The sequence below is a fragment of the Nestor notabilis genome, unplaced genomic scaffold (genome assembly GCF_000696875.1).
Source record: "Nestor notabilis isolate BGI_N333 unplaced genomic scaffold, ASM69687v1 scaffold9579, whole genome shotgun sequence".
Taxonomy (NCBI): Eukaryota; Metazoa; Chordata; class Aves; order Psittaciformes; family Psittacidae; genus Nestor; species Nestor notabilis.
In genome coordinates, this window is record NW_009945014.1 from 10,886 (window position 1) to 24,911 (window position 14,026).

At 46.2% G+C, this 14,026-nt stretch overlaps 1 protein-coding gene across 1 annotated transcript; it reads right to left on the reverse strand.

The window, feature by feature from the left end:
- Positions 1 to 527: 527 nt before the first annotated feature.
- On the reverse strand, positions 528 to 13,749 carry GSN (gelsolin). Its single transcript, XM_010022684.1, has 17 exons — positions 13,540 to 13,749; positions 12,155 to 12,356; positions 11,119 to 11,273; positions 9,835 to 9,996; positions 9,455 to 9,604; positions 9,118 to 9,207; positions 8,043 to 8,175; positions 7,514 to 7,602; positions 6,786 to 7,001; positions 6,066 to 6,199; positions 4,883 to 4,973; positions 4,285 to 4,455; positions 3,219 to 3,393; positions 2,812 to 2,936; positions 2,234 to 2,311; positions 1,457 to 1,517; positions 528 to 980 (listed from the first exon to the last, which is right to left on the reverse strand). The coding sequence occupies exons 1-17, from the start codon at positions 13,672 to 13,674 to the stop codon at positions 811 to 813; spliced, it is 2,337 nt and encodes a 778-aa protein (XP_010020986.1). The 5' UTR covers positions 13,675 to 13,749; the 3' UTR covers positions 528 to 810.
- Between the last annotated feature and the right edge of the window lie 277 nt (positions 13,750 to 14,026).

Below are 14,026 nucleotides of genomic sequence, written 5' to 3' on the forward strand. Positions count from 1 at the left end.
GGGCTGGAACTACTCGGTGCTGTTGCTGTTCTACAAAGGTTTTTTCTTCCTCTGCACCGCACAAACACTGTACCAGTCTGCATTGTGTGTCAGTGCTTCAGTTAGTGTAAAAGCTGGGATGGGGGGAGAAAGACAATTAACAAAGCTGTAATGATGGGTGTTACTGTGCTCACACGCTTGCAGTGGGGAACAGAGTAACTGCGTGGCTGGAGGCTAATCCCTGGGGAAGGGGAGTGATGCTGTAACTCCCACTGGTGCTGCTGTCGATGGCCACCCCTGTGAATTGTTGTTGACACCAGGAGCATACTTTCTGTTCACATCCTGAATAAAAAACCATGCTGTTTACTACCGAGTGACTTCCCGATACGTTAATGGTATTCTATTCTTTCAGTCTTAACTGCTAATGATTCTGGTGAGGGGAAAGCAAAACAAGCCCCAAAGTCATATCTGTGACCATTTAGTAAGGAGTGAATGTGCAAAAGATGGCACAGATGGCACCAGGAGGGTTTACTTCTCTAAGGTGTATTTGTTTAAACAAGATCAAATGTGGGATCTACAGGTTCTGTTTAATGTTTTCTTCTCCATAACAAACCCCACCCTTTCCATTCTTCACATATTCCACACAAGCTTTATTGTATTAAATATCATCAAAGCAAAGAGGAGGGTCAGTGACTGGTCATGATTGGTTCTGGTAATTATTGCACAGCTAATCGGCTATTAACAGCATTGCCTGTTCCCATGCAGCCTGCAGGAGGACAGAGCTCTTGAAGGCACCAAACTTGCTCCATTTAAGAAAAAGAAACTTGTTACTTAGACATCCACGTCTGCCATCGCTCTCTGGAGAGGATCCACGGCCCAGTAGTCATCGTCCCAGCCCAGGAACCAGCCGGAGAAGGTTGGTGGCTCAAACCCTTGCTTCACCACGGTGACTGGGGTTCTCTTGTCCCGGCTGGCTGGGTCAGTCTCAATGTACCGCTTGGCTGGAAACACACAAGCAGCAGGAAATGTCATGGAGTTCAGGTCTTAGAGGGCAAGAGCTGAAATAGCTGAATTGTGGCTAAACGGATGCCAGGGATACAGTTTCACATTGTTCATTTAAACAAAAAACCCCCAACTCAGAATTTTTCACTCTGGTTTCATCTACACCCGTTGCTCTGGCACTTGGTTGTAGCAAATCAACACTGGGGCAAGAAACCACCAGCACAGGGGCAGCCTCACCTGCCTGCTCACACCACAATCCTTTCTTGGTGCTGGGGTTGAGCACAGCGTGTCTGAGTACGACACCTCTTTGTGCTGAGCTTAAGGATCTTCCTTGCTTGAGAGATGTGATCTCTTTGATAAAGCACTGAACTTCATGCTGTGATTAAGGTATGTTTCTCAGTAGATTAAATTGCCTGCTTTATGATCTGACAGCAGGGAAATAAGAAACAATTCAGAGAGGATAATGTGACATTACCAGATTTCAATGCCTCAGTCTTCTCTTCTTCTTGGGCATCTTTCCCAATCCATACAAAGACCTAAAGATTAAAAAGACACATGAATTATTTAGCAACAATCAATCTCTCTGTGAAAGAAAGGATAATTTATGTAAAGTCTCAGTGAACAGAGTATGACACAGAACAAGAACATACTCATGCTGGTGTGCCTGGATTGTTGACCTATGTGATTAAAGCTAGTGGTAGATAATGAGCAGTTTCTTGACCGTGTTTTATCTACATCTAGATACACAAACAAATCATACAGTAGCTTAACATCAGGAAAAGACAGCAAATGTTTGGACATTTTTACATAAAACATAAAAAATTCATCTCAAGATGCCTTTTGGCTGATTTATGCACAGTCTGTTATTGAAAAATAACTGAAAAATAAGACACTAGCTTGAAGTGCTGAATTCCAATGATGGTTCATGTTGGGATTCATGTTGTACTCTCAAGCTGGGACAAGGATGCTGCCCTTGAGAGGTTCATGCTCTGGGGGAGCACATGTGACACACAAGAGCCTGTTTTCTTCAGTCCTTAAGCTAAGCAAAGGCATGGCAGGACACCAACTCTTTCCTCAGATTCCAGGGGTAAATTCTCTTCCATGTCACTAGTGAAATGATTTGTTCTTAGCCCTGAAGATGAAACGGTTCTGTACTACAGCAGCTCCTCCAGCTGTTGTAATTTGGGTCTCAGCTTAGAGCCGACCTGTGCATAGTGTTTGCTCCTCTCATCTTGAGGTCAGTGTGACATACCTGGTCCCATGTGTCAAGGAGCATAACATCATCTGTAGCGAGGTCATCCTGGACCAGATCTCCAGGAACTTCCTCAATCTGGAAAAGAGAAGGTTCTGATGAGCACGTTACTTCAAGCACCATTTTACTTTTACAGGAGAAACCCAGTTTCACCCCTCCTTGCTGAGATGCATTAGGCTGGACACTGTATGTGACTGTGCCAGTCAAGCTACATCACAAAAGTGCTTTTAGTCCACAGAACACAAAATCAGTCTCTGTCCTCCTAGAGAAACCATGTCACTCACATGCAGATTTGTAACTCTGCCTCGTTTTACTTGAAAGATTCATGAGTTAAAATTTGAGGGGTCTGAATGTGAGTTCTTAACCAGCCTGATGCTGCAGTGTTGCTGTGCTGACACAACAGCACAACACAACTAGCTGCTGTCTCTGCAGCAAAATGGTGTTGATACTTTCCTTCTGGAGCCAACACCACAATGGAAGACAAGGTATAAGGGCCTCTTGGTTGGCTGAGAGCAGACAGGGACTGAGTTTCTCCCAGTTTTGTCAGAGGGATGTTGAATTAATTGACTGATACTCACAGTGAAGCGTCCACTCTTGTTGGAGCATGCAAAAAGACGAGGGGGGTGAGCATCCATCTTCTTGTCCTTCAGCCGGGGAGAGGTACGGTAAGGAGCTTTTCCACCCAAAGCTGCCCAGAAATTAGCTGGAAAAGAGAAAAGAGATACTGCTGCTCCAACTGCTCTGGGGAACCACAGCAGCAGTGTGGTCTGGGTAGGACTTGAAGCACTCTTCTATGTCAGAAAGTCCCAAAGGCCTATAAGCGTGAGGGTGCTGTTAAACAAAACAGGGATACTTTGGAGAAGCCCCTCTATGCCTGTGTCCACCTCTCCTTGTTCTGGGAGACAAAGGAAAACATCCATGAAATTATTCCTGTGAACAAGCAGCTACACAGAAACTGCCTTGGCCTCTGTTGTGCCTCCCTCACCTGGCTCTCTGCCCTCAGCAACCTGCACTGGGCGAGCTCCCAGTGTCTTCAGCAGCTCTTGTGCTCCTGATTTCTCAGCATCGCTGGCTCCTTGGCCAACCCAGAGGTAAGCAGCAGAGGGAGTTTTCAGGACAAAGGCATCATTGGAGTTCAGCTGACTGGCAGCAGGATCCAGCTGGAAAGAGAGAACATTGCACATGTCAGTTGTCATCATCCTCTGTGGAGAGCCCATTATTTCAAGATGAAAATCAGGCCCTGCCATTGAATAAACTGCAAACAGAATATTCCATACCAGCATGTGAGGCTTTAAGATACGCTGTATATTTGCCTGTATCTGAGTGGTAAGTTAGACTTAGTCATATGAGAAGAGTAAATAAATGTGTGTTTCTGTGTGTACCTAACAGATACCTCTGGCCCATGCCAAGAATGTTTGGATCTGTCATTTTGCCAGTCTTCATGGCTATGACAGGAGATTGAGGAACTTGTGGGGCACTGTAGGTGCCCCACAGCTGAGGTAGATCAGTCATTAATGTCATTTCCTCAGCATCAACAAGGACCTGCCCTCTTGAACTGGAAACCTAGGAAGCTGCTGCAGACATAAACCAGAGCTTTTGCCTCTTCTATAGCTACCAGCAAAGATTTAGACTCTCTTTTGTTGTTGTATCAAAGGAGTGGGGCTCCCAGCCCCTGCTGGCACAAGATCTATTTGCACTGAGGGTATTTAGTGCTTTCTCTCTTTGGCATTGTTGTCACAGGGGATTAGAACAAGTCACAACAGCCAGATCCTAATGGCTCCCAAGTGTTTGAGAAATGTCAGAGAGTGCAGGGTGCAGCATCTAGCAGGGACTTATGAGAAAATGGCTTAAATGTATTTAAGGTGACATTGATAAACTCATTAGAAAAACAAGATTATCACTAATATCCATGGAAGAAGAGGAATCTGTCAATAGCTTGTAAAGTGTGTTTCAGTTTACATCAGAAAGCTCAGTTTGCCCCTTGTTCTATTCAAAGGGATGATGGTCCCGTCACAGCCTACACGTACCACACCAGAGGTGACTCCACATACCTCTACTGCTCTGGTAGCTCCCGAGGTGCTGGATCGGACCTGGAAGAGCCGTGTTTCCGCAGGTGCTGTCTGGCCTCCTACCCTTGAGGTTCCACCCTTGTAAACAATCAAGGGCTTTCCACCAAACATACTCATCAGATGAGGTGGCTCTTTTCCTTGCACTACTCGTTTCTAGAGAAAAAGACACTTGCTGTCAGTTTTAAGCTGCACAAGATGTACTAAAAATGGCCTTTACAACCATCTTCCCAGCTGGAATATGGTTACAGGAGCTGAGCTATTACCTCCTGCCCAGAAACAAAGCAGTGTTTAAAGCCAGCTCTCACAGTTGCCATTTCATTTTAATTGGCCAGTGATCCACTGGCACAGAGATAACAAACAACAGCTATAAACCCCTCCTGTCTCATAGAGGCCACTTGTAAAGCTTCCTTGTGTAGTAGCTGGCATTTAAGTTGCCTCCTTGCAACTCCTACACCAGGGCTGGAGTCTGCCACTACATGACTGGGTTTCTGTACTGCACACTGGTATCAGGTATATGTAACTATATATATTCTTATTTATTCCCACAGTGTGGATTTGGGGGGGGTGGGTGTTTTTTTACCTGCACAGGGCTGCCACCCAGCTCCTCATCCAGCTGCACTGTGAGGAATGCAGAGGTCGCAATTTCATCCTGAGTGGAATCAGCACCTTGCCTGAGGGACAAGGCAAAAGCTGAGTTTTCCTTTCAGCCCTTCCGCACACACACCCCTTCCAGAGATCAAGAGGAGGTGAGGAAAACCTTGGTTATCAAGCCTCTGCCACTCATTCACCATGAAGGAGAAATTCATTATCCAGAATTGCAACACAGTGATTGCTGTCACTGAGGGAGATAAGAACGTTTTCTAGATAACAAGCACAGATTCTTCAGTATCTTCATGCCTATCTCCTGTTATCTTTCTAGCAGCTAGTCTAAAAACATGCCTGTTGGTACTGTTATCTGGAACTGCACATCCTTCCAGTGCCTAAAGGGGCTGACAAGAAAGCTGGAGAGAGACTTCTTACAAGGATGGTTAGTACACGGGACAAGGAGGAATGGCTTTAAGCTGACAGAGGAGAGATTGAGGTAAGATCTTCGGAAGAAGCTCTTCCCTGGGAGGGTGCTGAGGCTCTGGCACAGGGTGCCCAGAGAAGCTGTGGCTGCCCCATCCCAAGGCCGGGTTGGACACAGGGGCTTGGAGCAACCTGCTCTAGTGGAAGGTGTCCCTGCCCGTGGCAGGAGGTTGGAACTGGAAAAGCTTTAAGGTCCCTTCAGCCCAAACCACTCTGTGATTCTATGCAGCCCCTACACCAGCTGCATCCTTTCTGGTTTCAGTTACACAAACTGCCTGTGCCCTCTCTGCCTGCTGAAAAATTCCTTTTTAAGGGCATAGTCTGGGAACTGTAAGTCACAAGCCACCAGCTGAGCTGGCAGAGATCTCAAAACTTCAGGGCAGTGGTCTCAAAAGGTGTAGGAACTCTGCAAAGACAAAGAGAGCTTGATCCAAAAAACGGAGTAACTGCTACTGGGAAAGAAGCAAAAAAAAGAAACCAATGCTACCAAATAACTCTCTGCATTGTCCTGCTTCAAAACAACCATTCCAGCCCTCTGGTAGTGCTTTGTTTGCAAGGGAAGATTATCCAGGGTGAAATTTTATCCCCCAAGGATCCTCTGTAAGTGGGAAGCAGCAGTGATCCATTTTTGAAGCGCACTCTGAGCCCCACATGGCCCCAGTGCTTCCTGACTTGGAACAGGAAAACTTTCTTACCAAGTGTAAATGATCTGTCCCTGTTTCCCAGCGTGCTGGTAGTTGTACAGGATGATATAGCTGTCTCCTCCATAGAACTGGCCATAGGTCGAAGGATCCACTGGCACTTTCTCGGAGCCTTCTATTCTCCAAATCTAAAAGGATAGGAGCAGAAATATTCCGAGTTCAACGTGACAGCAGAATAAACAGACTTTCCTGACAGAGCTGCAGGGCTCTTCCCACAGCCAGCCTCATGAAGCTTGCGGTCCTGCAGCCCCACCTGCTGGGGAACACAGCTAAAAGCCTGGAATTCCACAGCCGGGCCTGGGCACCTCAGTTTATCCCATCTGGATTCCACCAAACCTACTAGAGAAACAGGAGTCGGACTGTCAGCACTGATCCTCGTTCTGTACCTGACGCGAGCATCTCCATTTCTCTCAGTCAGACAGGTCAGAAATGGAGCTTTTAGGCTTTACTGGGGAGGCTCTGACCTCTCTGTGGGCTTTTGGGCAGGACTCAGCCTTGTCAACCTCCACCACCGCTTCTGTGTGCAAATGCACATGTCCAGGTGCATGAGAGAGGTGCTCTGAGACCCTCGCCCATTGCACTTGTGATGGCAACAGCAAGAGTAACAAGGAGGAGGAGGAATGAGGAGAAGCCTCCGTCTGTTCTTGCAGGAATGTCATCAAGTAGCAAAGAACATGCTGGAAACCTTCCCCAAGGGATTCTGACGCTGCTTACCTGTTTCCTGCCTGAGCCATCATCCTCCATCCCGTGCTGGGCAGCCATGGCCTTGGAGGTGTGCAGAGTGGCAGCATCAAAAGGTACCTTCTCGATCCTGGCAACGTGACCAGACACATAAGCCTGCCCCAGTCCTTCTGTCTGGTCCTGGTCCCGCCAGTTCTTGAAGAATTGCTTAAACAGAGGTGTCTCACCACTCTCAGGGAGGACTTGGATCTGAAACAAATGAGCCAGCACATCAGGAGCCAGTGTTACTCAATCTTTAAGCCTCTGTGTAACTGCACCTGGAAGGTCCAAACTATCACAACCAGCAATATGGGTCTCAACACACTATAGGATGCAGAGGACGTGTCAGGTGAGTTCTAAGGCGGCTGAAGGGGTGTTAAGCCTTTAGAATGAGCTCCCTCAGAAGAACAAGGGCAGGTTTATCTACAGCTTCTCTTTTTTACTTTTTGGAGAGAGGTCATAGAAAAGAGGATCTTTTCTGAGAGGAAGAAATGTTAAATACTAGTTATGTCGGGGTCAATGCTATTTCAAGGACAGTGTTAGCCCAGGAGCAACACTGCAGCATCTCCCCACAGAACAGTAGATTACCCAAAACAGGAGCTACTTAAAAGACTGCTGGTGACACTTCACATGAGCTGTGCTCTGGAATCAGTGGCCTGTGTGGCAGAAAAGTAGCCCCAGAGGTGTCTGGGGGACAGCCATAGGTGGGCTGCACATCCTACCTGGGTGTGTTTTGGATAACCCATCTTATCAATGAACTCAGAAGCTGTTTTCAGTGCTGCCTTCTTCTCTTCAGAGTTGGCACTCTTGCCTTTAATGAAAACAGAGAGAAAAGAGGTCAAAATTCTGTATACTCAGAGAGAAACTCTCCCAGGTACCTTTTGCAACAGCAGAAGGGCTCAGCCTTCCAGCCAGGTGATGCCACATAGCAAATGACAACTGTTCAATCTCTTTTATGCCTTTTGTGATGGCTGAGAGCCCACAGGTGCCTTCCTACTTATGATATGGATTTTTTCTTCCTGGTTCCCAGGACCCTCACTTTAATTCCCCACACTAAAGACCCTGTACCTCAGCACCCAGCATTTCAGATGAGAGCGCTTTTCCAAGATGGTTAATGCATCCAAACTTGTCTTGAAAGCACCACCACCATCCCATGTACGTTCCCCTTCCCAGCTTGAAAGAAACAGGGATTGGTAACTGGATGAAGATCCTGTGCATGTGTAACCAGCTTCACCTGCATCTCTATGGTACCTTTCCAAACAAAGATCTTTCCATCTGTGCCATGGTCCAGAATGAAGCAGTCATCTGTGTTCAGGGCTGCCTGGGAGAAGGGGTTCTCATCTGCCACCAGGGACACTGCCATGTTCCCAGCCCCATTGGAGACCTGTGGCAGCACAGCACAGAGATCGGGTAAGGAATCATCCGTTCCCCTCCAGCTCCATGGCCACAGTCCAGAACTCAAGGAGTAGAAGGGAAATAAATTTGAACGCATTGGCTGCTCCAGGCACTATTGTTTTTCAAACAGGACACCTTTGACACAGCAACAGTATGACAAAAACACAGCACTTACTCTGAAGATTTCAAGTATTTCTAGCAAAGCAGATACTGCTGGGGCCAAAGAAAGATTGATCCAAAATGGTAAAGACCCTTGGTGCACAAGCAGCCAAAAAATATCTACTAAAGCAAACCAACTGCACTCAAGAACTGGGGAAGACAGTCTTGGTTACTGTGAACAGGCCTCCCTCTATCAAGTAGCTTTAATAGTCTGAGTTCCTGCACTTACCAATGGATAAAGATCCACACTGCAAACTGTCTTGGCAGATACTCACCACATGAATAGAGACTGCTGTAGAGAAGCTTCCTCCCCAAAAGACTTGGACACTCTTCTGCACTTACACTAGCTGATGGCAAATGTTACCTTCCAAGTCATTGCTTCACCATGCTCACTGGACGTAGAAAGGGGTAGATCCTGGTTCTCAGGCTCACTATTTCTAGTTCTATCCTGTCATCTTCCTAACACAATGCCTGATAACACAAAGGAAAACTCCCTTTTCTCCTCCATTCATTTCACACTTGACTTTTCCCTCAAAAATTCCTGGAAAGTCCCAGCTGTCCCACTACAGTCAAAGGTATACAGACAATAGAAAGCCTGTGGGTGTGCAGTGTAAGCAACCAAGGTTCATACACAAAACCCCACAAAAAGCTAACAGCAGAGTGAGGCAGAAGTAGGACTCAGATCAGTTCGGTTCCCCTCTGCAATTCCACCTCCATCGAACTGCACAAGGATCACCTTCTGCACAAGGTTATTTGTGGGGTTTCTTGGTACCTTGTAGAGCTTAGCCAGCTTTCTGTTGGCTGTATCAATTTTGGCATCATCGGGAACTCCTGCTGGCAAACTGGGCTTTGGCCCCAGAACCTGTGAGAGAGAGAAAACCCCATTACCAGCTAATCCAAGAGATCTCTGTTCCCAGGAACTCCAGCCACAAGAACAAGTAGAAGAAACTTCCAGATCAACACCAGCAAAACCACTCTAATATCCCAGCATCTGCACCGAGCATTTACACCACTACACTTCATACGACTGAGCCCATCTACCCATCCCACCCACTCTCTCACACCCCACCCTTCCCATCCCAGCACAGACAAATGGACAAGGGAATAACCTGAAGCATTTCCTCCCGCTCTGATCCTTCCTCCGAAACATAGACCTTGGCACGACCATTCCGCTCATTGTCCCGAATCCCCTTGGCCAGCACAGTGGCCTTCAGCCGTTCCTGACGGTTGCTGTTGGAGCCACACCACTGAATGATGTTCTGAGGGAAAAGAGAAAGACCATGTAGATATCAGAGCATAACAACCCCCTCTCTAGAGGAAATGGCAGCATGGCTGGGTCTGAAAGGTGTTAGACTGGCTAAAGACTGTTTCAGAATGCTCAATACTTGAGAAAGCTTCAACAGGGTGGGGGAAAAAGTCCTTGCATGAACTAATCAGACATCTCCTGCCCCTGGAAGTCTGCTAAACCTGGCTTTTATGTGGTACTTACACTGCCGAGGTCAAGGATGAAACAGTCTCCTGTGTTGAAGCTCTCCCAGGTCACAGGGACCTCCGTTGCTCGGACTGCTCGCCTGCCTTTGACCTGCAGAAGCCTCTGCACAGTCACTTCATTGGGAACCACGTGTCTGAAGCCAGAAGCCACACCACCAGCCTAAGGGAAAGCAAAGGAACAACAATTCACACTGTGCTGTGGCTTTGGAAAAGATGAAAATCCTACTGATTTGCTACCAGTGAGCAGGTTTTGCCTCTCACAGGGAAGAAGGGCAGCAACAGAGAGAGCTGGTGTGCCCAGGCTGGGCTTTTGAATAGCATATATCTACCAATACACCCCAGCTATCCATTCCCATAGTGTGTAAGGGACACTGACACACTACAGCTGGAGGTCTCCAAATTTGAAGATCATTACAATAAGCTGAGGTATTAATAGGATTTAATAGGACTGGTGGAGTGAAGAATGTATTTCCATGCGTATTATGTGTCCTCCCTACCAGAAATTACCCCAGCCTCAGGATTCACCTTCTCTGCTGATAAAGAGACACTTGGAATTACTCATCAATGTCAGACCCATATCAGTTATCCTCAAAAAAAGCACAACCAAATTCAAATGCATGAAAACAAACAAGTGGCAAACACGGAAAACAGAAAGACTAGAAAAGTGTTAAACATGAGGAAATGTCAGCACTTGGCAAGTGTTTGACCTGATATCACTTCCCCTGTGCCACTGGGTTCCTAACAAACCAAACTGCTCTTGATTGATTGTTTTGACTGCTTCTATCCCACTTTACTGCACTGGCATCAACAAGTAACTCCCACTACTATTTGCCTACTTTACCAAAACATTATGTGTGCTGAGGAGGTGGGCTGAGCACAGAAAAAGAGGTTGGGAAGGTCAAACTCTCTTATGCAAGTGGGGAGATACTAAATCTACCGGGTGGGCGTTTCCCAGTATCTCAGATTGCTGTTTCCTAAACTCATTCCAGACGCTGTGGGACTGTTCTTTCCTCTGCTTCTCGAAGAAAAACAAAACCTCGATTCCTAAACTTTCCTGGGGCTTTGCTTGTGTATTATTCATTCAGCCAAAGCTCTCCCACTGGGATCTGCTGTTCTCCACCCTGCCGGTTCCAGCTCATTGAAAACATCTGGTTGAGAATGGCTTTTAAGCAACTGGAAAAAGGGCAATTCTCATTCTCCTGAGAACTGGGCAGTGGGCAGGACGCCACTTCTCGCAAACTGGATTCAGCCTGGTTGTGTAAAGACTCCAGTCACCACCTACCTTGTACTTGATGCCAGACTTGAAGTACCCCAGGAAAGTTGAGGACTCGTGGCCTTGCACTTCACGATGTTGAACAGCCTTCCCTTGAAGGTAGTCATCCATCTGGACAGTGAATATGGCAGCTGCTCCACGCTCATCTTGAGAGCTTTCATCTCCTAAGAAATTAAAAGGCAGCAGCTTGGAGGGAATGCAGAGATTCTGCCTCTACATCCAGCTGTGCAAAAACACCCAGGAGAAGGCAGGTTACTGGGAATGTCAGTTTCCAGGAAGGTCTGCAGAATAGCTATTCCCAAACTTTTCTAACAATGTCCCCAAAGAGCTGCATAACCTCTGTGTTTTCTGGCAGGCTTACAATGCCATCGTAACTGCTGCAGGGCCACTGCTTCACAGCTGCCTCTTTGGTAAGCATCATTCACTTTTTTGGCCTTTTTACCCTGTCTTGGAAGGAAACTTGTTATGGAGCAGACAAATGAATTTGCAGGAAGACATTATCAGGTTTTATGAAGTCTGTAGATACCAGTAGGATACTAGTTCCACCAGTTCTGGAGCTCTTTGATGTGGAAAACCTATTGACAGATGGCAGATACAACAAACCACCATGCAAGTATCTTATGCAGCTTTAACTCTGATACTGTCAGAGTCTGGTTTCGCAGGAGAAAGCCTTGCCACGCTCCTCAGTGACATTTACTGCAGAAAGCCAGTAAAAGAGGTCTTAACTTCAGGGGGAAAAATCCCACTCGCTGAGTCAGGAGGAAAACAACTGACCCCCATCCTTTCAAATAGAAAGAATTTCAGCCACCCCTTCATCTGAGATCTTGTCTGCTCCGTGAGCCTCTGTCATCTTGATCAGAAAAAGCCACTTCTGACTGCACTCACTGTTGCAAAAACCATTTCAAATATTTAAGACAAGTAGCACTATAAGCACCTAAAACTGCATTCTCACTGTGCTGCCAGTTCCTTGGGTAACAGTAGACAAGGCTGAGAGGAACAGAGTTCACTCTGGGCTCCTGCAGCAGGGGCATCCCATCAGACCTACCTAACCAGAAGTGCAGGTCGTACTGGAGGTTCCCGCTCCGCTGTTTGATGGTGTTCAGCACCAGGTAGGAATCTCCTGTGAAGAAGTCTCCATACAGGTTTTTTGGCACTGGTACCAAATCAAATTTCTCGACCCTCCAGATCTGCAGGCCAGGTTCCTTCCCAGCCTTCGCAAACTCAGCGTGTTCCACCATGCTGACAGGCTGGGGATGAGATAAAGAAAGGTGTTCAATATATGCATTGTATGAGGAGGTGAGTGTTTAAATGACAAACTTCTGATCTCGTAAGTATTGTTCCAGGCAACAAGTGCAAAGTTAGCTCTTCTCTTGCACTAAATTTTGAAGAAAAAATTAAAAAAGCAGAGGAGGGGGATTCCCCCCTCAATTCATCAGTGTTTTCACTTCCAATCAAGCCTAATTCCTGGCTTATTCCTGACTTACTCTTTCCTAGACTCTCTTCTGTCTGTTTTTTTACCTACCTCTTGATTTTACTCTATTTTCTTTACTCATTTATAGCTTTCCAGTATGGCACAGAAGTGAAAGACTAATTCCCTTGCTGACTGCTCTTTCTATAAACACAACATTCAGGACTGCAGGAAATCAACCCCTTTTACCTCTGTCTGTTGTACACCTCACACAAACATAATTTACAGGTTTCCTAAAACCTGTGTGATCTTTCCCAGCTCTTCCTGGAAGATGTTGTGAATCTCAACAAAGAATTAAGCAATTAACAGCTTTCTCCATCTCCTCTGTTCTGCCATATTACTTCTGTGTAAATGCTCCCTTCTAGGAACTGCAATAATATACACAACATCCTGCCCTAAGGACACTGCAATTTAGGTTTAATATGTGCATTGTCACACTTACACAGCGTATTAAGAGTATGTAATCCTGTTTTTAACAAACATAATGAACACTTTTCTATATTACAAAATAATTTGCTCTGTTAACACTGAAAGGAAATAAAACATTTCTGTTGTATTGCCAAGGAAGTTTGTCTGGACATCACAGCATGCCTTGGAGTGTCAGATAATAGGGAAGGAAAATACATTAGAAGCATCCAGGATTTTGACAAAGAAAATAGCTCACAGCAGCTGATGGACAAAAGTACAAAACGCTCAGGTTTCAAGGCAGAAATAGAGAGTGTTAGAAACTAGAAAGCAAAATAGCAAGTAAGCTACCAAGGTGATTCCTAAGCTGAAATCATATCAAAGACTGAAAGCAATGAATTTCATCATCATGATTCCAGTCAGCCCAACTTCGTTCCTCCCAAATTCCCACTATAACATTGGACAAACTCCTTACAAACAGTTAGAAGAAAGCGACTCTCATAAGTAACTGCAAAGCAGTTGTTTTTCAATGTTTAATTGTGACGTTAATCACTTACCACAGCTGAAAGCACAACAGCTGCTGTAACAACATATCCAAGCCCTGTGACAGACATGGAGCTAACACAGCTCAGCTTCAGAGCCACTGTGCAGAAAACGGTGAGAAAAATGTAACTGAAGTCCTGGCTGCCCATTTCTAACAGCAAATGGGCTTCTCCCTTCTCCCACAGAAGCTGTAGGGAGCTCCTCTCCTGCTCCCTCCTCTTGCTGCTGCGAAGATGAACCGCAGAAGCCAATCTTTTATCAGGGACGAACACACCCACCCCCTCTGCGATACAGGGGCGTAACGTGTTTGTGCAAACAGTCCTCTTGGAAGCCTCAGAGACTCCTTCAGCCATTTACAGATGCTTAATCCCAGCAGGCAATAACTCCAGACAATATGCTATCCATTGCAGCCAACACTGTGACTGCATTCGAACAAGCCAAACATCTAGTCATAAGGCCAATGAGAAAGGAAGAAATTAAGAGACATCAGCAAGAGAGGCA